Source organism: Sinohyriopsis cumingii, chromosome 17, assembly GCF_028554795.1.
Source record: "Sinohyriopsis cumingii isolate HCF-2022 chromosome 17, ASM2855479v2, whole genome shotgun sequence".
NCBI classification, from domain to species: domain Eukaryota; kingdom Metazoa; phylum Mollusca; class Bivalvia; order Unionida; family Unionidae; genus Sinohyriopsis; species Sinohyriopsis cumingii.
Genome location: NC_142977.1, coordinates 13,461,183 through 13,487,114, shown reverse-complemented (window position 1 = coordinate 13,487,114; position 25,932 = coordinate 13,461,183). Strand labels below are relative to the sequence as shown.

General features: G+C 32.9%; 1 protein-coding gene across 3 annotated transcripts in view; it reads left to right on the top strand.

Moving 5' to 3' along the window:
• The first annotated feature begins 710 nt into the window (after positions 1-710).
• Positions 711-25,932, top strand: part of LOC149777776 (multiple epidermal growth factor-like domains protein 8) — a 151,497-nt gene continuing 126,275 nt past the window's right edge. The window contains exons 1-3 of one of the 3 annotated variants that reach the window (XM_089938810.1): positions 711-949; positions 13,018-13,181; positions 24,023-25,172. In XM_089938810.1, coding sequence (XP_089794936.1) covers positions 766-949; positions 13,018-13,181; positions 24,023-25,172 — 1,498 coding nt within the window. In that variant the 5' untranslated portion in view covers positions 711-765. Of the gene's footprint in view, positions 950-1,522; positions 1,636-2,107; positions 2,278-13,017; positions 13,182-24,022; positions 25,173-25,932 lie in introns of those variants that run through there. The other 2 variants (XM_089938812.1, XM_089938811.1) reach the window with 2 other exon arrangements.

The following is a 25,932-nucleotide window of genomic DNA, read 5'->3' as shown; positions in this document are numbered from 1 at the left end:
GTAGAAGACATGCTGATGAAGTATAAGAAACTTGGCTGCAATATGTCTCTAAAGATTCACTTCCTTCATTCCCATTTGGATTTCTTTCCTAGCAACTGTGGTATTGTTAGTGATGAACACGGCGAACGTTTTCATCAAGATATCGCAACAATGGAACAAAGATACCAGGGAAAATGGTCCACTACAATGCTGGCTGACTACTGCTGGACACTCCTCAGAGATGCTCCCGAACAGCTGTACAAGAGACAGGCGAAGAAATCTAAGATGTAGTCAATGACTTGATTTTTTATAGGTAGGCTATTACAGTTGACCTTTTACTATTGGAATGCATTTCGTTATGTAAACATTAATTTCTTGCAGATTACAAAAAAACTAGAGCCAATTTTGCAATTTGACTGTCATATTCGTGTTCAGCACATAAAAATTGATAAGAATTGACTAATTTTATTTCAGTAACATGACTTTTGTAAAAATTTGTTGTCCAGTGTAATCAGTCGAAGAACAATTTATAAAATTATGACAAACATTTCCAACATGATTGTGTCATTTTTTATTAGTCTTTCGGCTAAGTTAATTGTTTCATCAACATAATGAACAATATATACCCTCTTTTTTAATCTGACTTTGCATGGTTTTGTGTGGCTTTGTCAGGCTTTGTCGGGCTTTGTCTGGCTTTGTCAGGCTTAGCAGTATTTAGTAAAAACGCACTTGGTAACTTTGCACCACAAATGGTAAGATGCTGAGAAATTCGATTCTCTTCGTGCAATGGCCATAAGGGGATTCGCGATGAGGCGAACTGCTTCATTCATTTTGGCCCTTCATTTGCTTGTAATCCCCACCATCGGGGAGAAATGTGGTAAGAGGATAATTCTGACAGATACGGAAGGATCTATCAGCGATGGTCTGGGCAATTACAACGTGTTTTCACGATGTGAATGGCTGATTGATGGTTTGTATCACATTGTCTAATTTGACATTTATATCTACGTTGACCCCTCAAAACTAACTCACATAATGTCGGTGTTATGTTAGTCGGGAAAGAGAGACTAGCATTCATATATTTGAGGGTGGCAGTGTGAACAGTTCAGGTTTAGGGAAGTTTTTTTATTTGCATATATTGCCTTGACGGATTTTTGCTTGTAATTCGCTGTTTTGATGTCGACTAACATCATAACGAAAGTCAAATTTTCAAGAATATCTCACACAACTGGCAACCAATAACGACGCTTTTTCTACAAAGTAAAGTCATAATGTTTTAGTCAGACTTTACTTACTCTGATGTCTTTTCTCTAATAAATCCAAATTCTCACAAAAGAAATGGACTTTTTTTTTCAAGTTTTGTTGGCCTACATTTCAGTTGGCTGGAAAGTGATGAAAGCTGGGAATGCCAAAATCGGGTAAAGTTGAAATATTATTCTTTAACGAAATGAATACAAATATATTATGCCTATTAGCACTGTAAGCATCGTTTCATTTTGTTCAAGAAACATCAACCAGATGAACCTACTTGAACATACTTTGGCATACCTTGACTACCATCGCATTTCAACAAATTCAAATGCATGTCAACGGAACATGAAAATGCGTCCATTTGCTAGTGTCAGATTTTGATTCCACCAGGATAAAAACAACACAGTAAGTATATGAATTGCATATCAGTTTGTGGAAGATTGTCAATATGGGCTGCCAAGTATGTGAGATATTCCTGAAACTTTGACTACGCTATACAAGGCCATTATTTGGGCAGTAAGACCACGGGAGCCTGACGTTTTATCAGTAAAGTACGGCGAAGTCTCTTGACAATATGAAATCCCCTTATCGGTAACATAAATAAATACACAGGAGTCTGACGTTTTATCTGTAAAGTACGGCGAAATCTCTGACAGTATGAAATCCCCTTATCGGTAATATAAATAAACATTTGGACAGCCAAATTATATTACCTTGTACAACATGCACTTAACCATGTAGCTTGTCTCAGGGTCAAACTAGGGGCTACATTTTAAGTAATATCTCACACAGTTGTCAGCCCATATTGACACTGTTGCACAGGTTGAAGTTTAATAGGATTTGTTATACTGTACTTGATATAATGCCTTAAGCCTTGAAGGATGTACAAGCTTAATCAAGTAATCAAGTTTTCAAACTTGTTAGCCATTTCATTTCATCGAAGAACCCACAACAAAATTTGGTAGCCCATATTTTTCAGTGGAGAAAGATTTTATTTGTTTGAAGATTGATGGTAGCCAGAAGAATGCAGAAGTGGGTTAACGTTAGGTATGTTTTCTTTAATGGAATGAATATGTCTTGTAACATTAGCAAAATGAGTATTAGTGCTCAGAAAGTCTGATAACTTAGTGCCCAGGTCATCTCTAATTTCAGATTGAAAATTTTTTTTTGCCAGAGAATGATTCAATTGTGCTGATGAAATTCATGTTTATTTTCAAGATGTTGAAAGACTACTAAATTATTATTAATTATCCTCAGGGCCTTCTGTTAAATTTAAAGTTGGAGGTGAGTTGCAAAAGTAGGCAGGGGGGTTGGGGGATTGGGACCTCTCACAACAGGGATACAGGTTTTGTTTTAAAGTAGCTGGGTGTAAAGTAAAAGTGGCCAGGTAAATCACCTGGCTCCAGGCTGGTAAGGAAAGCTCTGTCCTCATGTCTGTCCTGTACCCTTATTGAAAGCTGTAACCATTGTGTACAAAGCAAAAAAAGTGATTTTTCAATGGGGAATAGATTGCATGAGTTGCTGTAACTACTGCTCACACAGCTTTAATGTTTATGTTATTCTAAGATACAGTTTTGATGTTTATGTGCCAGAACCAGTCTAGAGGGTACCATAACTATTCCAACAATTGTTGTAACTGGTGCAGTGTTGCAAAACAACTGCCTGGCTACAGACACTCATTTCTGCCAGTGAAAAAGAAATTGTTGGCAACTTCTACTCTTAATCATAAAATCCAATACAATTCATGCACTTTGGAATCTGGTCCGTGCGTATTACTAATTTTGTTCATATTTTTATTGTGTCACATTTAGTCACTGATTACATATGTCAGAGTAAACGTAGACATTACAGACTTGTTTCTCTTATACATTTTATATGCTTTATATACCATTTTTTTAAATACCTATTCTGGATGTCAGTACTTCAGTGTTTTGTTCAACTTATCAGTCAGCATTAGTTCATATTGGTGGTGTTATGTATATTTAATTTGTTAGTTTTTTTTCTCCCTGATTATATGGTATGTATAATTGTATTTTGACTTGACCTTGTGTGAAATCAATTTCATTGTGTAATTGACCATTCACTTTTATTTTGTAAACAAATAATACACATTTAGTACTTCGCTATGAGTGGGGGTTAAATATTAGGATCATTATCAATAGAGGGAAAGATTTTATTTTGGTTTTGGGTCTAGGATATTGGAATTTACCCATGAAAAAGCCTGGTCTACCCGGTGTTTACCACATTCTTTATTATAATATTAGTTACAGATATCTTGTTGACAAATTAGAATTTTTTAGAAATGAACTTTTGACCCTCATTCTGTTTCTGCTATTGTGTCTTAATTTATTTATGTAAAGTTGTGTACTTGAGAAATTACATGTTCTTGCATTTAACATCTGAGACAGAATCAGTCTTTTTGTTGTGTTCAGTATTTCATTTGGGTTGAATTAGTTATTGAAAGTATTATTACTGGAAATACAAAGTGCTCATCTATAATACTCTTGGACTGGAACATTAATTTGGAATTATAGTGATTTCAGAAAAGAATTTTTTGGATTATATTATTGTGATACATCAAAAGACTATTACCTTATCATCACAAAGCAACAGAGAAACTGTTTATAATGTGGTTATTAAATAATCACTTAAACTTATACATGGGAAAATTTTTGGAATTGTTATGAAATGAATCTTTTTAACGAAGTTCTTCCCATTTTTGGTATTACTGTACTGTAATTACCTGATTTTCAATATCCAGTATCTAAAGATCGTTTAAAACATTACTCCAAGTGGTTTTAACAAGTATCGTGTTTACCAGCAAAACATTGTGTATTATATCAATTTTCTTGCATGTGAATGCGTATACATTCTAGTTCTACAACAGAGTGAGAATAAAACAAGATTTTTTAACATTTAAAACTGACATTTATTTAAATAAACAAAATGTTGAAACTCAGTTTAATTTTATTTTTGTATTAGTAATATATTAATGTTGTGATTTCATTGCAAGTTGCGGTGAAATTTCTGCTTATCCATGAGCAAACCTTAGAGGGTCAATTCAGGAATTTAAGTTCACTATGAACTTTGAAACTGACTTGACTTTTATTTAACATGCCTACCTGTGGAGCTACATTTTTCAGGAACCTATTACACCATTCACTTTGTTCCTTTGCTATGTTGGTCAGATATATGAATGAGTATGATAAGCCACTGATTAATGTTAGATATTTTAATTATGTTATTACCATATTTAATGTATATATTGGGACATGATAAAATAATTATTTTTGTACAGGTATATCTATCACAATTATTTCCAGCTTGTTGCTGGCATTTTTTATACCACAAATTAGTATAGTAGAGCTATTGTATTATAAATAGCATTATCTGAGATCTGTCATAGATCTGTCATAGAAATTTCATTCAGTGTACATGTATTCTGTTGCCTCGTTAAATATGTACATACATCATGGTTACTAGGGATTAAATAATTGATCATTTTGAACATATCATCAGGCAGATATTGAGCTGTTTCCCCCTCTGAATGACAACTAATGATAAATTTTGTGGAAGCAGATGTCATAGTAGTTACAGATCATTAAGATAAATTAGAATGACTTGGTACATTGTAAATATACATGTATTTTATATAGCTTGGTACATTATAAATATACATGTATTTTATATGGCTTGGTACGTTGTAAATATACATGTATTTTATATGGCTTGGGTCTCATGTAAAGATTTTTCAACTCGGTAATGTTAAGATTAAATAATTGAAGATGCGTTAATACATGTTGTCTCCAGTCCTGATGAAAATGCTCAGAATTAGTGCAGAATTCCCAATTTTATTAATTTATACCTGGAAATTTTGTTCCTAATGGTCTGATGTTTTCCAAAATGATTGACCCTGGTCCCATTCCCACTCATCGTAGAAAATCCCTAATTAAAAATTCAAATTGTGTGTAATTTTATTGCTTATGTAGAATAAAAGTTCACTAATTGGTATTTCTTGTGGTGGACAGAATAATAAGTTTAAATGTTTAGAACATGATTTGCAGTCTTAACTTGCCTCATATCTGAAACAATGATGATGCCAGTATGTTGTTGTTGTTGTTGTTGTTGTGGGGTTTAATGACATTTTTCAGCACACGATAGGCTATGTATGGCAGCCAGTATTAATGGTGGAGGAAGAACCCGGGAAAACCCCAGGAAGAACCAATGACCTATGAGAAGCTACAATGCCAGTATGTAATACGCATATTAAAATAACATTGTATCTGGTCAGTATCATCATTGCATGGAATAAAATCAGATCTGGGTTGGGAAAAGCAATTTTGCAGTAGCCTGGGGGAAGGTTGACAATTAGCTAGGCACATTAATTACCTTAATATGGTTTTAAAACAGTTTTGCATTAGCCTGCAGCAAGTTCAAATACTGTGATGACAAACACAAGTCAACTCACCATATGAACATGCACTTACTTAGAAGTTGAGTCAAACTGCACAGACCCAGATGTGCCATTGCATGATGCCCTAGCAAATCTAGATCAATGCAGTTTGTAATCACTAGAACAAAGATATACCCTGATCTGCTGGTATATTATTTGATGGCAGGTCAGAGTGTGTGTTGTTTGCAGTTGGACTGAACTTACAAGCAAGCATATTTGGTAGTCCATTTATGATTCTGATCGATGAAGTTGAAAATTTGATTAAGTTTCGTTGTGAAAAGGGATTCATAATAACTTTGTTTCTTTACTGTTTCTTATCCCCTATTTAGATAAATCATGAATTTTCCATGAAAGAGATATGACATTAATACACTATAATAATATTGACAATTTACTGATTTCTTGCTTAATGTACTGTACATGTAGTACTACCATAGCTTCAATTGATTTTTCCTATATGAAATTCATGCCCATGGAATTTATATGATGTATTCACTATAGTACCACATGAATAAATAGCATTTTGTTCATGTACTTTCTAGACATGTATACAATTTTCCATTTGTTCTGTACTGTGTTATACAGCATTCTCTCAGTTACTGTGAGTACAGTATTTGACCCTCGCCTCTCTCTCTCTGCCTCACCACAAGGAAAGTGAAGTGATATATAATTGCAGTGGCATCCAATTCAAGTACATGTAAAACTTAAGTGCTTGTCACCCACCCCTCCTCTGCAAGTGCCCATGTCCCAGATTAGTAAAAATAGACCCAAGGGCCAAATTTTGATTGTACCGGAATATTTGAATTTGCATTTTTGTGCTTGATCAGTGCTGAATAAGTGTTTCTATGCTTGTAAGGTGGGTCTGTTGATAGTTTTCTAGTTATGACCTAAGGGCTAAGTTCTTAGGGGCAGGGGATATCAGAAATGTTATCTTTTTATTACCAGTATATGGTTATACATGTAGACTGTGAATCTTGATAGTTTCCAAGTTATGCCCTAGGGGTTAAGTTTTTGGATATTGGGGATGGATAGCAAAGCTATTGTTATTTGCATGTATAAATTTGTCTTTTTGTGACCAGCATCAATTTGTACATGTATAGTAGTTTATAGGGTATGAATCTCAGTAGTTTCTGTATTAAAATCCAAGGTACAGAGGCCCTGGGGGTAGGAATATACCCAGTGATCACAGTTGCATATAAAAAAAATTGTTATTTCATGTCCAGTTGTTGTATAAAACATTTCTATTGTGCGGTGATCTCAATCATTTTCGGAGCCATGATCTAGTGGCCCAGTAGGTTATACTTTTCTGTTCACTTGACTGTATTGACTAAACCAGGTCTGTTCTTTAACAGTATTTTGGTGAACAGAACATCAAGGTTGTTAGTTTTATTTTGCATGATAGTATTGACTGACCCAGGTTTGTTCTTAAATGGTTTTTGTTTTGGTGAACAGGACTTGATGGTGATGCTTTTCATTTTGTTACACTATATTGACCTACCCATGTCTGTTCTTAAAAGGTGTTCTGGCACAGGACTTGACAGCGATGCTTTTCTTTTTGCTTTACTATATTCACCGACCCATGTCTGTTCTTATAAGGTGTTCTGGCACAGGACTTGACAGCGATGCTTTTCTTTTTGCTTTACTATATTGACCGACCCAGGTCTATTCTTAAAAGGTCAGTCTCATTAAAATCAGGTCTCCACTGTTAGAGGTCATGTTCTGGTAACCTATGTTATAAGCATAATTGCTGATTTTATCAGCCAGTCAGATGAAGTCTTATATCTTCATGTTTTTGAAGACAGACTATTATGGCTAAACAGCATCAATGTGTGACAAATAATTTGATTCACTTTCAGATTTCTGAAAGCTGCATTTCTGTTGGCTAATAGCCCATTTCACGCAGACTTCGGTGAACTTCGTAATTTGCTCGGAATTTTGATCACGTGGAGGGTGATCAGCTGACCATAATAGGCACTCGATAGGTGGTGGGCAAAATATGGTGGATGTTTTAGCATCAGCATCAACTTCTGTAACTACTTCAACATCATTTATAGAGTTGAAAAATGCATATTCAACAGCGATGCTGCCGCCGATATTGATGAAATATAATATTGGAACCATCTTGTCTTATTTTCTGGAAACCAGGGTGGATTTCAATCCCATACGAGAGAGTAGCTTTGAGCTGTTTACATCTGGACATGTACATGTAAGTAAGGAAACGGTGTTGAAGTAAACAAATTTAATCCTGACAGGCAAAGAGCAAGTTGTTCAAACTATTTCTGTGCATCCAAAACATCACTCTAATAAAATGCATTTCATATGAGTTTATCAGATTTGTTTTTGAAAGTCTATGGATAATTTACATATAAATTTCAATCACTTAATTAATTTTATTTCTGAAATATTTCTAAACAACAATGGATGCCATTTTGTTATGTACATGTGCCCACCAGCATTTGATTGGCTGGAGTATAAAGTAACTCGGGAGGTTATTCAGATAATTACGGAGCAGCTCGGTTAAATTCGTTATGAAATGGGCTAATTGATAGGTCATCAGAACATGACCCGTAATATCATATTATAATGAGGCACAGTATACACAGTAAAGTGTTGTCTCACTATGGTGGCACTCTGCAGTTTCATATTTTGCATAGGGTTAGAATTTTACAGAAAAACAAATTCCCCAGCTTTCCTCACTATTTATACTGGCTATTTAAAAAAAAGACATTGTCTATCTTAGGTATAGTTCAAATAACCTTTATGTCCCTTTATTTTGGTGTATGATTGATGGGTGTAATATGGGTTATAGAGTATACAGCTTGGCCTTACTCCAGATGTGCACCTTTCAAAAAAAGAGCTGATAACCTTTTGTACATTTGATATATTTGGTAATTCATTCATTGCACTTTCAGAAGCTGGCAATGTCTAGTCTGGTAAAATTCATTTTCATCTATTTTAATTTTTTTTTTTAATAGCTGCTATGGATGGTGTACTTTAGACAAATTCAGTCTGATTTATTTTTAGCACAAGTGAGCAGTCATTTTAGTTAGCGGTGTGCTTAGATCATGTACAATTTCCAAAAGTCCCATATCCAAAGAAATGTCAGCTACATTACATTAAAACCCAGTTATAATGAGATTCATGTGGCAACAGTTATTAATAAGAGATCCCTTTAGTACACTTGTATGGTTCCCATGAATCAGTCATAATGAGAGATCCCTTAAGTACGTTTGTATGGTTCCCATGAATCAGTCATAATGACAGGTTGAGGCAGTACACCTGTATGGCTCTCATAAACTAGTGATAATGAGAGATTCCTTTAATACACTTGCATGGTGCCTTAGTAACCAGTCATAATGGCAGGTCCCTGCTGTACAGCTTGTACAGCTCCCCTGAACCAATTATAAAATAAGAGATCCCTGTAGCACACTTGTATGATTCCCATAAACCAGTTATAACATTAGATATCTGTAGTACACTTCTGACTCCCATAACCAATTATAAAATAAGAGATCACATGTAACACACTTATATGACTCCCATAAACCAGTTATGAAATGAGAGATCACTGTAGCACAGTTATACAACTCCCATAAACCAGTTATTGTTGATTATGAAATTCTGTTGCAAAAGTTAGACATGTTACAGATTTGACAAACCTTCTTTAAACTGGTTTAGATCATACTTAAACCAACGGTCTCAACAAATATTAGAGTCCAAAACTGGGCACAACAAAATAAGATGGTAATTAATGAAGGTAAAACAAAATGTATGATTTTGGGGACATCACAAAAGCTACACAAGTCAGAGAACCCAAAACTATCTCTTGCAATAAATAATCATCCATTAGAAAATGTCAAACATGAAAGGCTTGTAGGTGTGTCTGTAGATAATAATTTATTATGGAATGACCATATTGATAAGCTTTGTAAAACACTGTCATCCAAAATTGCCCTTTTCAGCAGAATCAAGAAATATTTACCTATGGAAACTTGCAATCTATACTACAAGTCATATTTTCTTCCACCAATGGATTATTGTTCAGATGTATGGGGAAATTGCTAAATCTGAGCTTGACAGGATTTATAAACTTCAGAAACAAGCAGTATGCATAATTTTAGATGCATCTATTGATCATCCCTCAAAAGCATTATTTACAGATCTCTAATGGTTCACAATATATGACAGGATAGATTTTCACAAGGCAGTTCTTTTATATAAATCTCTACCTGGAACTGCACCAGAGTATCATCAGGACTTATTCAGGCCTTTTTCAACACAATACTAGTTGAGATCAATATCACATGTAAACCTTCTAGCACCAAAACCAAGAACAGAGCAGTTTAAAAGGAGCTTCCAATACTCTGGTACAGTTCTGTGGAACAAGCTTCCACTACATGTAAAATATGCTGAAAATATTTGAGTATGTAGGAAGAGATATCATGAGCATGTGTTTTTTTTCTTCTAATAGATAAAGGAATTAAGTATTGTAATACTAAACATGTTAAAATAAACTGTAATTATTGCTATCTTCATATAATGAACATTGTTATACTCTCCTTAAGAGGGCCTAAAGGGAGAATAATCCTTGACTAATGAGTCACCCTCTATAAAAAAGCATTATTGTTATTATTATTATTGTTATTATTATTATTATTGTTGTTGTTGTTATTATTATTAATAATATTGTTATTATTGTTATTATTATTATTATTATTATTATTATTGAGGCTCTTCATTATGTAGACAATGATAAAAGAAACCATTTGTCAAATTAGGTAGATCTTTTGGGATTCTGGAATATGTTTCATCTTTCATTTCGATCTATACAAAGAAAATGTTATATAGTACTCATTGTTTCCCATGTCAGTTATGTAGTTCTTCAAAGACAGACTTAAGATAATACAAAACAAAATCACAGCATGCACATAATTATGAACTATGGTGGTTTGTGGGTTTAATGTAATTTTTCAGCACATGGTAAACTCTACTTGACAGCTAGTATATCTGTCGGAGCAAGAACCTGGGAAAGCCCCAGGAAGAACCAGCAACCCAAAGGAAACCACTGGCAAGCTTTCTCATGTGTTGACCAAGACTCCGACCCACATTCACTTTTGGCCATCATCTACCATTGTTTAAAACACTACCGATTTATTTTGCCTGTATCCAAGGTGGCCAGTTATTAGTGCTTGGCAACATGAAATTCAGGTCCTTTTAATTCCATATCTTGCCTTATACCATTTTGCAGTGTTTCATCTGTCTGTCTCGAACTAAAGCTGGTCTGTATGAGCTCTGTGGCCCAACAGTCGTAACTCCAGACACAAACTTTCATTCCGAAACCAGCAATTTTCAGCCTAAAACAATTGTTTTTAAAGATGATGTATATTTTTTATATGAATAGAGGGTCCACACTGTTTGGTAGAATGATTGAGCTACATTGTTTTTGCTTGGTGTATCATAAATAATGCTGTAGTGCATATGCTAAAGTAAGGAATATTCAAATTTAGCAATGTCATTGAGTAAACTTTTGTCTGAAATTTTGGGGTTACCTCTTGTTGCACCAAAAACACGTCTGTTTCCAAGAGATTTTCATTTAGTCCGATGCTTAGGTGGAAAGAAGACATTGTGTTTTATTGGCTATTTTTACTGTTCACGTTCCATAGGTGAAAATTTGACTGATCTCGTTTTTTTTAGTTTCTATTTGTGTGCAGTTTGGATGAGTCTGCTTTAAACCTAAGACTAACAGTTCTAAAAGGAGAAAAATTGGTAATAAAATTCCAGGTAGCCGCTCCTTCTCAACCCAGGTAAATAGTCAGTCCCCCTTAAATCCTTTTAGTCTCAGAATCTACCTGACTCGTATTTTTGAATATTCAATATCGTAACACATGCTGCTGTTAATGTTGTACTGCCATTACTGCTTAAAGACTAAGCATGATATTTGTATTTCATTGTAGCATCAGTGTTTTGTGTTCTTTTCTTTATTTTGAATAACATTGGTTGTCATTTGGAATTGTCCATATTTCAGAGGATTACTTTTCCTTTATATATAGAGTGTCTGCTTTGGATACGGGAGGTTGCAGGTTCAAACCCTGGCTGAGTCATACCAAAGACTGATAAAAATGGTACTAACAGCTGCCTCACTAGGCGCTCAGCATTAATAGGTTAGTGTTAGGACTGGTCGGCCTGGTGTCAGGATAATGCATGATGCCCAAGTGCTAGACATCACTAAACTGCTACAGTGCAGACATTGTAGCAATATGCCTAAAAAATGTTAAAGTTACATTAAAAATCCAAATCACACACACACACTTTTCCTTTATAACAATGGAATAAATTTATGCTCTTCAAGAGAAGCTGAAAGTGTGCCTCTCATCGTGTTAGTGTGTAAGTTTCTTCAGATTTCTTTAATAAAAGTTGTTGTTGTTTTGGGGTTTTGTGTCATTTCACAAGATACACTATATATAGTGTCCGGTTCAACTGGTGGAGGAAGAACCTTGGGAATGCCCTGGTAAGAACCACTGACCCACGGAAAACTGTTGGCATCTTTCTCACATGCAGACAGAGGTGAGATGGCTGTGATCGGTAAAGGTGAGCGCTTTAGTCCACTCAGCCACCTGTTGTCTCATAATTAAAGTAAAAATGTACATATATCATGGTTACTAGTGTATCATTTGGTATCCGATTGTAAGTCACTCAGATGCCTCTGTATTTCCATGGTTGGTCTTCATGCATTGGCTGTCCAAATGTCAATCAGTACTCTCTGCCAGCTCCATTCATGGTGGAGTTACATAAAACATGCCATCAGAGTCACTGTAATGATTTGTAGATATTTACCTCTTCACTACAGCCATCAAAGCTGAGAGTGTGGTATGGATTAACTGTCCAGCTGTAACTCTTGGAGAAATGAAAAATCATGTGAGCTGCTACACTGTATTCTATCAGGTTAAGTTCTAGATGATCCACGATTTTTTTAAGTGATAGTAACTGTTAACTGTGAGAACAATGACTCCAATAGTCATATAATCAAATGCACACTAAATTAGTCTTGGTCCCAAAGCCACCTAACAAAGAGGTACGAGTAACATTCTTATTCTGACATGATTGTGTTCCGCAGTGTTTACAAAATATCCCATTGAATTTTTAAACAATGCAATTCTAAATCAGGAAGTAAAATAAAACCAGTTGATTAAATGCAGCATGAGGTCTTCACTGATACAAGATGAGGGTTCACTCCATATGGAATCAATTTATTGTAATATTTATTATTTATTAATATTTATTATTCTCATTTCCTAAACCTTTGATAAATGCACTAACTCTTTTTCTATTTGCAGCTCAAAATCCAAACAAGAGTATCCTTCTGGAGTTCCAGAGTATGGACACGGAATGTTCCTTTGACTACATTTTTGTATTTGATGGGGACTCATACTCTAGCCCTAAGCTTGCAAGTCTCAGTGGAATGAACAACCCAGAGCCCATATTGGCCACCTCGGGAAAGGTAATTGGTAGTAAATTACAGTGTCTATAAATGGGAGTCAAGCCTGAATTATTGTCAGAAGACATGAGCTCCATAGTTCCAACAAGTAAAAATCATTGTCAGTCAAGGAAAATGTCATGTAACTGATCCAATCAAAGAAAAAAAATATTATTTTAAGACCATTTTCTCTATTCACTCTATTTTCATGCACATACGCTGCCTGCATGTATAACCTGACCACGCATATACCCTGCAGAAATTCACCGTGTAAAAAAAAATATCTGGTATACCCTGCACATGCTTATACACTGCACAAACACTAACGTAATCTCTTTTGAACCAATCACATGATGCGAGCCCAATGTATATGGAAGGGGGCAAATGAATTTTAACTGCTTGAGTAAAATTACACCAGCAACCACTCGCAGTGGATTAGTCAAGGCTGGAATACGTCAGCAAAATGATCAAGGTCACCGGCAGATGACTGATGATTATGGTGATGACAATGCAGGAAACGAGGAAATTACTGAGGCATGTCTTGCAACTGTAATAGAGACAATTTCAACGACAACCATATCACTATAAGTGGGCACATTACTCCATTTTTGGTTGACCAATGACTGCCAAGTCCCTTGTAGGGTTATATAGTAGATATATGATTTGTAAGTAAATTTTAAGGAACAATACAGGCCTGTACTTGTGTAAACCTACCACATATTTACTTGGTATCATCCCAGATTTTTGGTTAGAAATATGAAAATCCTGATTTCCTGATCTTTTGTACAAAATCTCAATTTTTATAAAATGCCCCATGAGTGATGCAGAAATTCTGAGGAACACACTACAGTCGTACCGTGAAAATTTATAATTTTTCCATTTTCGTCTTTTCTGCTGATGTGTGTTAATTGAATTACACTAAATATCAACGTAAAATATGAAAATGGAAAAATGATAGATATATATGGAATGACTCCAGCATACATTGTTACGTTAAGTAAATAGTATAAGACAGTAGAGATGTTAATTCGTTCTTAAATTGTTTGTAAATATAAGGTCGCATACACAAATCCTAATTTTTTTCTCTAAATCCCGATTCTTTTCCTTTGGCATCGTGATTTTCATTCCACTCAAGGTGGCAGGTCTGCTTCTGTTGTCATTCTGATTAACATATACTTTTAAACATCATTAAAACACAATTGTTGAAGATGATATCAGTATAAATTTAGAAATAAGCTGATGACTATGGGATGTGTGACAAAGGACTGTTTACTGAAATCTCCTGTACAAGTGGTGCAGGGTATACAAAATCCTGCATAACCAGTGAGCTATATGCATGAAGATATGGTAATCCTTGCTGGGCATAGTGGGTTAGATTGGAATTGTTGCTTATTGAATGTGACTGTTTTCCTCAGTTAAAGTACTTTGGTGTGAATACTGCACATCCTGATTTCAGGAACTTTCATCTTCATTTCCTTTGCTTGCTTTCTAAATTTCAGTGCCACTGATGTATGTTAAATATAAAATACAGTTTTTGCGTTTTGTGATGTTGTGTAACAAAGTGAAATTAGGATAACATGTTGTATAAAAGACATAAAGTGGCATTAGAAAAAAAAAACTTGTGTAAAAAATAGAGTGCCATTAGGATGTGATTTGTAGAAAATATAAAGTAGCATTAGGCAAAGATGTGTAAAAAAATAAAGTAGCATTAGGCAAAGATGTGTAAAAATATAAAGTAGCATTAGGCAAAGATGTGTAAAAATATAAAGTAGCATTAGGCAAAGATGTGTACAAATATAAAGTTGCATTAGGCAAAGATGTGTAAAAATATTAAGTAGCATTAGGCAAAGATGTGTAAAAAAATAAAGTAGCATTAGGCAAAGATGTGTAAAAATATAAAGTAGCATTAGGCAAAGATGTGTAAAAAAATAAAGTAGCATTAGGCAAAGATGTGTAAAAATATAAAGTAGCATTAGGCAAAGATGTGTAAAAATATAAAGTAACATTAGGCAAAGATGTGTAAAAAAATAAAGTAGCATTAGGCAAAGATGTGTACAAATATAAAGTAGCATTAGGCAAAGATGTGTAAAAATATAAAGTAGCATTAGGCAAAGATGTGTAAAAAAATAAAGTAGCATTAGGCAAAGATGTGTAAAAAAATAACATGGCATCATGAAAAAATGTTATGTAAAAAAAAATTGGTATTAAGAAAAGCTTTCATGTACAAATATAAAGTGGCATTTGGAAAAGATGTGTAAAAATATAAAGTGGCATTTGGAAAAGATGTGTAAAAATATAAAGTGGCAGTAAAGATGTAATATGGCATAAAAAAAATCTTTTGTGTAAAAAAATATAAGTTTGGCATTATGAAAGTTGTTTTTAAAAATTGATATAATGTGACATTAGGAAAAGCTGTGCAAAAACTATAGAACAACATTAGGAGAAGATGTGTAAAAAATATATTGTGACTTTATGAAAAGATGTGTAAATTAGGAACAGATGTGTAGAAATATAAAATCACATTAGGAAAAGATGTGTAAATTAGGAACAGATGTGTAGAAATATATTGTGACTTTATGAAAAGATGTGTAAATTAGGAACAGATGTGTAGAAATATATTGTGACTTTATGAAAAGATGTGTAAATTAGGAACAGATGTGTAGAAATATAAAATCACATTAGGAAAAGATGTTTAAAAAAAGTAAAGTGGCATTAGGAAAAGATGTGTAAAAATATAAAATCACATTAGGAACAGATGTGTAGAAATATAAAATCACATTAGGAAAAGATGTTTAAAAAAAGTAAAGTGGCATTAGGAAAAGATGTGTAAAATTATAAAATCACATTAGGAACAGATGTGTAAAAAAGTAAAGTGGCATTAGGAAAAGATGTATAAAAATATAAAATTACATTAGGAACAGATGTGTAAAAAAGTAAAGTGGCATTAGCAAATGACATGTAAAAATAGAAAAGAACAGACATTATGTAAGGAATCCAAATGGACATTAAGAAAAGATTTTGTATAAAAATATAATGGACATTAAGAAAAGATTTTGTATAAAAATATAATGTGACATTAAGAAAAGATTTTGTATAAAAATATAATGTGACATTATAAAGAGATGTATAAAAATATAAAGTGGAATTAGGAGAAAATGTGTGAAAATATGAAGTTGCATTAGGAAATGCTTTTGTGTAAATATTATGAAGTGACATGAGGAAAAATTGTTGTGTAAAAAATATAAAATGTCATTAGGAAAAGATGTAAAAAATGTAAAGTGGCAGTAGGAAAATCTCTTGTAAAAAATATAAAGTGGCATTAGAAAAAAATGTTATGTAAAAATATACATTGGCATTATGTATAGCTTCTTTATAAAAAATATAAAGTGGCATTAGTAAATGACATTATGTAAAAAAGAAATTGGCATTAAGAAAAGATTTTGTGTAAAAATATAAAGTAGAAGTAGGAAAAGCTGTTGTGTAAATAACATAAAGTGGCCTTGGAAAAAGGCATGTACAAACATAAATGGGCATTAAGAAAAGCTTTTGTTTAAAAATATAAAGCAGCATTAGTAAAGATGATGTGAACAAATATACAAAGTGGCATTAGTAAAGATGATGTGAACTAATATGCAAAGTGGCATTAGTAAAGATGATGTGAACTAATATACAAAGTGGCATTAGTAAAGATGATGTGAACTAATATACAGAGTGGCATTAGTAAAGATGATGTGAACTAATATACAAAGTGACATTAGTAAAGATGTTGTGAACTAATATACAAAGTAGCATTAGAAAAGATGATGTGAACTATTATACAAAGTGGCATTAGTAAAGATGTTGTGAACTAATATACAAAGTGGCATTAGTAAAGATGATGTGAACTAATATACAAAGTGACATTAGTAAAGATGATGTGAACTAATATACAAAGTAGCATTAGTAAAGATGATGTGAACTAATATACAGAGTGGCATTAGTAAAGATGGTGTGAACTAATATACAAAGTAGCATTAGTAAAGATGATGTGAACTAATATACAGAGTGGCATTAGTAAAGATGATGTGAACTAATATACAAATTGGCATTAGTAAAGATGATGTGAACTAATATACAGAGTGGCATTAGTAAAGATGATATACATTGTGGCATTAGTAAAGATGATGTGAACTAATATAAAAAGTGGCATTAGTAAAGATGATGTGAACTAATATACAGAGTGGCATTAGTAAAGATGATATACATTGTGGCATTAGTAAAGATGATGTGAACTAATATACAAAGTGACATTAGTAAAGATGATGTGAACTAATATACAAAGTGGCATTAGTAAAGATGATGTGAACTAATACACAAAGTGACATTAGAAAAGATGATGTGAACTAATAAAGAAAGTGGCATTAGTAAAGATGATGTGAACTATTATACAAAGTGGCATTAGTAAAGATTTTGTGAACTAATATACAAAGTGGCATTAGTAAAGATGATGTGAACTAATATACAAATTGGCATTAGTAAAGATGATGTGAACTAATATACAGAGTGGCATTAGTAAAGATGATATACATTGTGGCATTATTAAAGATGATGTGAACTAATATACAAAGTGGCATTAGTAAAGATGATGTGAACTAATATACAAAGTGGCATTAGTAAAGATGATGTGAACTAATATACAAAGTGACATTAGTAAAGATGATGTGAACTAATATACAGAGTGGCATTAGTAAAGATGATATACATTGTGGCATTAGTAAAGATGATGTGAACTAATATACAGAGTGGCGTTAGTAAAGATGATATACATTGTGGCATTAGTAAAGATGATGTGAACTAATATACAAAGTGGCATTAGTAAAGATGATGTGAACTAATATACAGAGTGGCATTAGTAAAGATGATATACATTGTGGCATTAGTAAAGATGATGTGAACTATTATACAAAGTAGCATTAGTAAAGATGATGTGAACTAATATACAAAGTGGCATTAGTAAAGATGATGTGAACTATTATACAAAGTAGCATTAGTAAGGATGTGAACTAATATACAAAGTGACATTAGTAAAGATGATGTGAACTATTATACAAAGTGGCATTAGGAAAGATGATGTGAACTATTATACAAAGTGGCATTAGTAAAGATGTTGTGAACTAATATACAAAGTGGCATTAGTAAAGATGATGTGAACTAATATACAAATTGGCATTAGTAAAGATGATGTGAACTAATATACAGAGTGGCATTAGTAAAGATGATATACATTGTGGCATTAGTAAAGATGATGTGAACTAATATACAAAGTGGCATTAGTAAAGATGATGTGAACTAATATACAAAGTGGCATTGGTAAAGATGATGTGAACTAATATACAAAGTGACATTAGTAAAGATGATGTGAACTAATATACAGAGTGGCATTAGTAAAGATGATATACATTGTGGCATTAGTAAAGATGATGTGAACTATTATACAAAGTAGCATTAGTAAAGATGATGTGAACTAATACACAAAGTGACATTAGAAAAGATGATGTGAACTAATATACAAAGTGGCATTAGTAAAGATGATGTGAACTAATATACAAAGTGACATTAGTAAAGATGATGCGAACTAATATACAAATTGGCATTAGTAAAGATGATGTGAACTAATATACAAAGTGGCATTAGTAAAGATGATGTGAACTAATATACAGAGTGGCATTAGTAAAGATGATATACATTGTGGCATTAGTAAAGATGATGTGAACTAATATACAAAGTGGCATTAGTAAAGATGATGTGAACTAATATACAAATTGGCATTAGTAAAGATGATGTGAACTAATATACAAATTGGCATTAGTAAAGATGATGTGAACTAATAGACAAAGTGGCATTAGTAAAGATGATGTGAACTAATAGACAAAGTGGCATTAGTAAAGATGGTGTGAAGTAACATACAAAGTGGCATTAGTAAAGATGTTGTGAACTAATATACAAAGTAGCATTAGTAAAGATGGTGTGAACTAATATACAAAGTGACATTAGTAAAGATGATGTGAACTAATATACAAAGTGGCATTAGTAAAGATGATGTGAACTAATATACAAAGTGACATTAGTAAAGATGATGTGAACTATTATACAAAGTGGCATTAGTAAAGATGATGTGAACTATTATGCAAAGTGGCATTAGTAAAGATGTTGTGAACTAATATACAAATTGGCATTAGTAAAGATGATGTGAACTAATATACAAATTGGCATTAGTAAAGATGATGTGAACTAATATACAGAGTGGCATTAGTAAAGATGATATACATTGTGGCATTAGTAAAGATGATGTGAACTAATATACAAAGTGGCATTAGTAAAGATGATGTGAACTAATATACAAAGTGGCATTAGTAAAGATGATGTGAACTAATATACAAAGTGACATTAGTAAAGATGATGTGAACTAATATACAGAGTGGCATTAGTAAAGAAGATATACATTGTGTCATTAGTAAAGATGATGTGAACTAATATACAGAGTGGCGTTAGTAAAGATGATATACATTGTGGCATTAGTAAAGATGATGTGAACTAATATACAAAGTGGCATTAGTAAAGATGATGTGAACTAATATACAGAGTGGCATTAGTAAAGATGATATACATTGTGGCATTAGTAAAGATGATGTGAACTATTATACAAAGTAGCATTAGTAAAGATGATGTGAACTAATATACAAAGTGGCATTAGTAAAGATGATGTGAACTATTATACAAAGTAGCATTAGTAAAGATGTGAACTAATATACAAAGTGACATTAGTAAAGATGATGTGAACTATTATACAAAGTGGCATTAGGAAAGATGATGTGAACTATTATACAAAGTGGCATTAGTAAAGATGTTGTGAACTAATATACAAAGTGGCATTAGTAAAGATGATGTGAACTAATATACAAATTGGCATTAGTAAAGATGATGTGAACTAATATACAGAGTGGCATTAGTAAAGATGATATACATTGTGGCATTAGTAAAGATGATGTGAACTAATATACAAATTGGCATTAGTAAAGATGATGTGAACTAATATACAGAGTGGCATTAGTAAAGATGATATACATTGTGGCATTAGTAAAGATGATGTGAACTAATATACAAAGTGGCATTAGTAAAGATGATGTGAACTAATATACAAAGTGGCATTAGTAAAGATGGTGTGAACTAATATACAAAGTGGCATTAGTAAAGATGATGTGAACTAATATACAAAGTGACATTAGTAATGATGATGTGAACTAATAGACAAAGTGGCATTAGTAAAGATGATGTGAACTAATATACAGAGTGGCATTAGTAAAGATGATATACATTGTGGCATTAGTAAAGATGATGTGAACTATTATACAAAGTAGCATTAGTAAAGATGATGTGAACTAATATACAAAGTGACATTAGTAAAGATGATGTGAACTAATATACAAATTGGCATTAGTAAAGATGATGTGAACTAATATACAAAGTGGCATTAGTAAAGATGTTGTGAACTAATATACAAAGTGGCATTAGTAAAGATGATGTGAACTAATATACAAATTGGCATTAGTAAAGATGATGTGAACTAATATACAGAGTGGCATTAGTAAAGATGATATACATTGTGGCATTAGTAAAGATGATGTGAACTAATATACAAAGTGGCATTAGTAAAGATGATGTGAACTAATATACAAAGTGGCATTAGTAAAGATGGTGTGAACTAATATACAAAGTGGCATTAGTAAAGATGGTGTGAACTAACATAAAGTGGCATTAGTAAAGATGATGTGAACTAACATACAAAGTAGCATTAGTAAAGATGTTGTGAACTAATATACAAAGTGGCATTAGTAAAGATGATGTGAACTAATATACAAATTGGCATTAGTAAAGATGATGTGAACTAATATACAGAGTGGCATTAGTAAAGATGATGTGAACTAATATACAAAGTGGCATTAGTAAAGATGATGTGAACTAATATACAAAGTGGCATTAGTAAAGATGATGTTAACTAATATATAATGTGGCATTAGGAAAAGACATTATGTAAAAAATATAAATTGGCTTTAAGGAAAGCTTTTGTGTAAAAAAAATATTACATTAGGAAAAGGTATGTAAAAATATAAAATGGCATAAAAAGATGTGTCAAAAATATTAAGTGGCATTATGAAAAGTTTTTGTGTAAAAAAATAAGGTGGCATTAGGAAAGATGATGTGAACTAATACATAAATTGGCATTAAGTAAAGACATGTACAAATTATTAATTAGCATTAAGAAAATACATTATGTACAAACTACAAATTAGCATTAGGAAAAGACATTATGTACAAATTAGAATTTAGAAAATACATTATGTACAAACTATAAATTAGCATTAAGATAAGACATTATGGACAAACTGTAAATTAGCATTAATAAAAGACATGAACAAACTATAAATTAGCATTAAGAAAAGACATTATGTACAAACTATAAATTAGCATTAAGAAAAGTCATTATGAACAAACTATAAATTAGCATTAAGAAAAGACATTATGTACAAACTATAAATTAGCATTAAGAAAAGACGTGCAAAATACAAATTGGCATTAAGAAAATACCTTATGTACAAACTATAAACTAGCATTAAGAAAAGTCATTATGTACAATATAAATTAGCATTAAGAAAAGTCATTATGTACAAAATACAAATTGGCATTAAGAAAAGACATTATGTACAAACTAAATTAGCATTAAGAAAAGACATGTATAAACTATAAATTAGCCTTAAGAAAAGACATTATGTACAAACTATAAATTAGCATTAAGAAAAGATATTATGGACAAACTAAATTAGCATTAAGAAAATAAATTGTGTACAGACTATAAATTAGAATGAAGAAAGGACATTGTGTAGACGCTACTGGCAAGCTTTCTCACATGCCCACATTGGCCAAACCCAAGACTCAAACCCCCACAGACAGGTGAAATGGCAATGATCTGTTATGGTGAGTGCTTTAGACCATTCGGCCACTCGGGGCCTCAGTTAATGATAAAAAATATAATGTAGGATTAAGACAGATAATGTGAACAAATATATGGAGGATATTTTATTTTATTATGTTATTACTGTACTGGATATATTTCATTGTGTGGTACCAATAACATGATATTTAATGAGTGGCAAGACCGTGCGTTAACATACATGGTTTTTGATACCGCAAGATGAAATATATTCTGTATTAATGTAGGATAAGAAAATTGTATTATATACCAACTCACTCTTTGGCACAACATGCTAATCCCCACCCCCTTTTCCTAAATTCACCTCACTTCCATAGCCTGATCCTATAAATATACACGATACTCAAGAAATCAATATGATTAGGTTGACCTAATCCGTTGCAGTAAATTACATTCTTGTCACTTTTTAAACTTTCTGACTCTGTATGAAAACTGGATGTCTGATTCAGCAATGCGTCACAATGGGTTTATCATTGTTATCAAGGAAGTAAGGTGAAATAACTTCAGATATACACAAACAATGTCTTGTCAGATTACCTTATCAAAGATTAATTTCCATGTCTGAAATATAAGGCAGTTGCTGTTTATTTGTTCTGGCTCACAAACAACTCATTTTTGTTGTTGCAGGTTCAACTTTTGTAGCACACACAATCAAGCGTCAAATGGCATGATGGGAAATCTTAAATTTCACACGTGAAAAAATAAGGTTATGTTTTTCACACATGTGGAAACATAATATATTTATCATATGTGAAAATATAGGAATGATAAAATATGAAAATTATTTCACCAGTAAATCTCTATATTTCACACTTAAGTATATAATAAAAAGTGGCATCAGGAAAAGCTGTTGTGTAAATAATATAATGTGGCAATAACAAAAGATGTTTAAAAAACATAAAGTGGCATTTCGGAAAGCTGTTGTAAAAATATCAAATGACATTGACGATTTAAAAGAAAAGGAAAATTTCATTAGGAATGAATGTGTAAAAATTAATTAATGGCATTTGGAAAGTCTATTGTATAAAACCATATCAAGTGGCATTAGCAAAAGATGAATTGGCATTAGGCAATGATATGCAAAAAGTATAAAGTGACATTAGGAGAAAATAGTGTAAAAGTATAAAGTTGCACTATAAAATGATGTTTAAAAATATATTAAAAAATATAATGTAGCATTAGCAAGAAGATGTGTGAAAAATATAAAGTGGGTTAGGAAAGGATGTCACATCAGTAATATTTAACCAGGTATCTTCCAGAGGTAAAAGTTTTTCTAAGTGTTCCATGTTTTTATTTGGCCCACTATCTATTCTGTTGAATGATTGGATAAATTATTTGTTCCCCTGATATTGTTTTGGTCTCAGAACTTAATTAAAGATCAGGTATTTGATTTTTGAATTTAAAATAATTTAATTTAACTGGATTCCATGAGCTTTACATTTGTATGGTTGGTGATAAACTTATAACTTGATGCATATTTGAAGGCACCATAAATACCTAAATTATTACACAATCTGATTTTAAAGCATGCTCTACTTTTTCTCCACAAAACGTACATTTTATAACTTAAAGCAACACAAGATTCACAGCTTCGGGCATAATATCTGTGAGTTGGGAGAAATGAAGGAGTGGGGGAAACAAGTGCCTGTAAAGTTAAATTTACTTTCCTGGAAGGTTGAAATAAACTTTCCTACATGAGGATGACCTCTTTGCCTGAATCGCCTCCTAGTGTGACCTTGATCTTGGTCACACTTTCCTTTTTTCTTACTGACTTGGTAATAACATCCACTGTATAATGACGAGTTTTCTATGAGTGATCTCAACTTGTCTGTTTCAGATGCTTATCTACCTGTTTAGTGACAGAAATTACAATCGAGAAGGATTTGTTGCTCTCTACAGTATTCAAGATTGTCCATATAACTGTCACAACAGGGGAGCTTGTATTGATCATATCTGTTACTGTGATAGCAGATTTGCAGGAAGATCCTGTGAAACTGAAATCTGCTCCAATGAGTGTGGTGAGCATGGACACTGTGGGAACAATTCCAAATTATGTGAATGTGATGAGAATTATTCCGGGTATTTGTGTAATATATTCTTAAATGACGACGGTGGGAGTAAGGTGTGGTATGAAGTAGCCCCAGAAAATTCGGGATTTACAGCTCGTACATCTCATGCTGGGACTTTTGTGTACAGGGATGAATGTTTGTATATATTTGGGGGTTACACACTGAATGAAGTGCTTGGGGATTTAGTAAGGTTTTGCATGCGAGAAAACAGGTGGGAGACTTTACCTGAATCCGAAACTTGGCCAGAAAAACGTCGGGAACATGCAGTATGTGAATATGAAGAAGGTTTCTACCTGTTTGGTGGAATTCTTGACAGTGGAATGTACATGGATGATCTTTGGTACTATAATGTTACTTCTAGTCAGTGGACATTGATGGCTGTCAATAGTACAGTTAAACCGCTCAAATTATCAGGTCACAGTTTAACTAGAGTTGATGACTGGATTTACATATTTGGTGGAAAAACTGAGGAAGGTGAATTTTCTTCAGATATGTACAAGATTGATGGGAAATTTGCAGAACAATGGGAAAAAGTTAATGCTTTTGGAGGAAAGCCCTCTCAGAGACGATTAGTCGGTCATTCAGCTGTATACCACAAGGAATCTAGATCATTATTGATATATGGAGGTTACTCACACACTCCAGAACAACCACGATTTGGAACACGCATTAATACACTTCATGCTTTCAATGTAGATGACAGAGTTTGGTCAGTAATTTATTTCTCAAGAAGTAATACCAACAGCGAATCCATTCCAATCCAGCGTGCATACCACATGGCAGCCATATTTGGAAATTACATGGTGGTGTATGGTGGGAATACGCACATTCATCATGAGATAGAAATCTGTTATGACAAAGACATGTACATTTATCATCTGGGATGTCACATTTGGTTGCCAGTGCCACGCCTGTTGGGTATGTATTAGATATGTTATGACAAAGATATCTACATTTATCATCTGGGATGTCACATTTGGCTGCCAGTGCCACACCTTTTGGGTAAGTATTAGATATGACAAAGATATCTACATTTATTATATGGGATGTCACATTTGGCTGCCAGTGCCACACCTGTTCAATATGTATTAGCTTTGTTTTGACAGACATCTATATTTACCATGTGGAATGTCACATCTGACAGCTGTTGGGTAAGTATTAGATTGTTATGATGCAGACATCTACATTTATCAGCTGGGATGTCACATTTGGCTGTCATTGACATGCCTATTGGGTATTAGATATGTTTTTACAGACATCTATAATTATTATTTTGACTGTCATTGTTATACCTGTCAGAATTTCTTGAAATAGTCAACAAAACTTACATCAGGAGCTTATATCATCAACAGCAGAGAAAAGATATGGATATATATTGAATTTGTAGTGATTAATAAATTTAAAATCATTTTTAAGTTTTATCATGTCCACAACAAGGGTGTTACGATAAAATGCCGTCATAGTGCCTAGCCATTCATTATGAGAGTGGTCATAAGCATTCAAGTTACTGAGAAAGCATAACTATATAAATTTGAAATCAGAGATCCACAGAAATTATTACTTAACAGAAATACTCATCACCATGTCTGGATGTAACATTCCTTAGTGTTACATTGCACAGTTTTATAAATATTATGCCAATCTCAAGTTTCCGTTTGTGTTTGATCATTGCAATGAA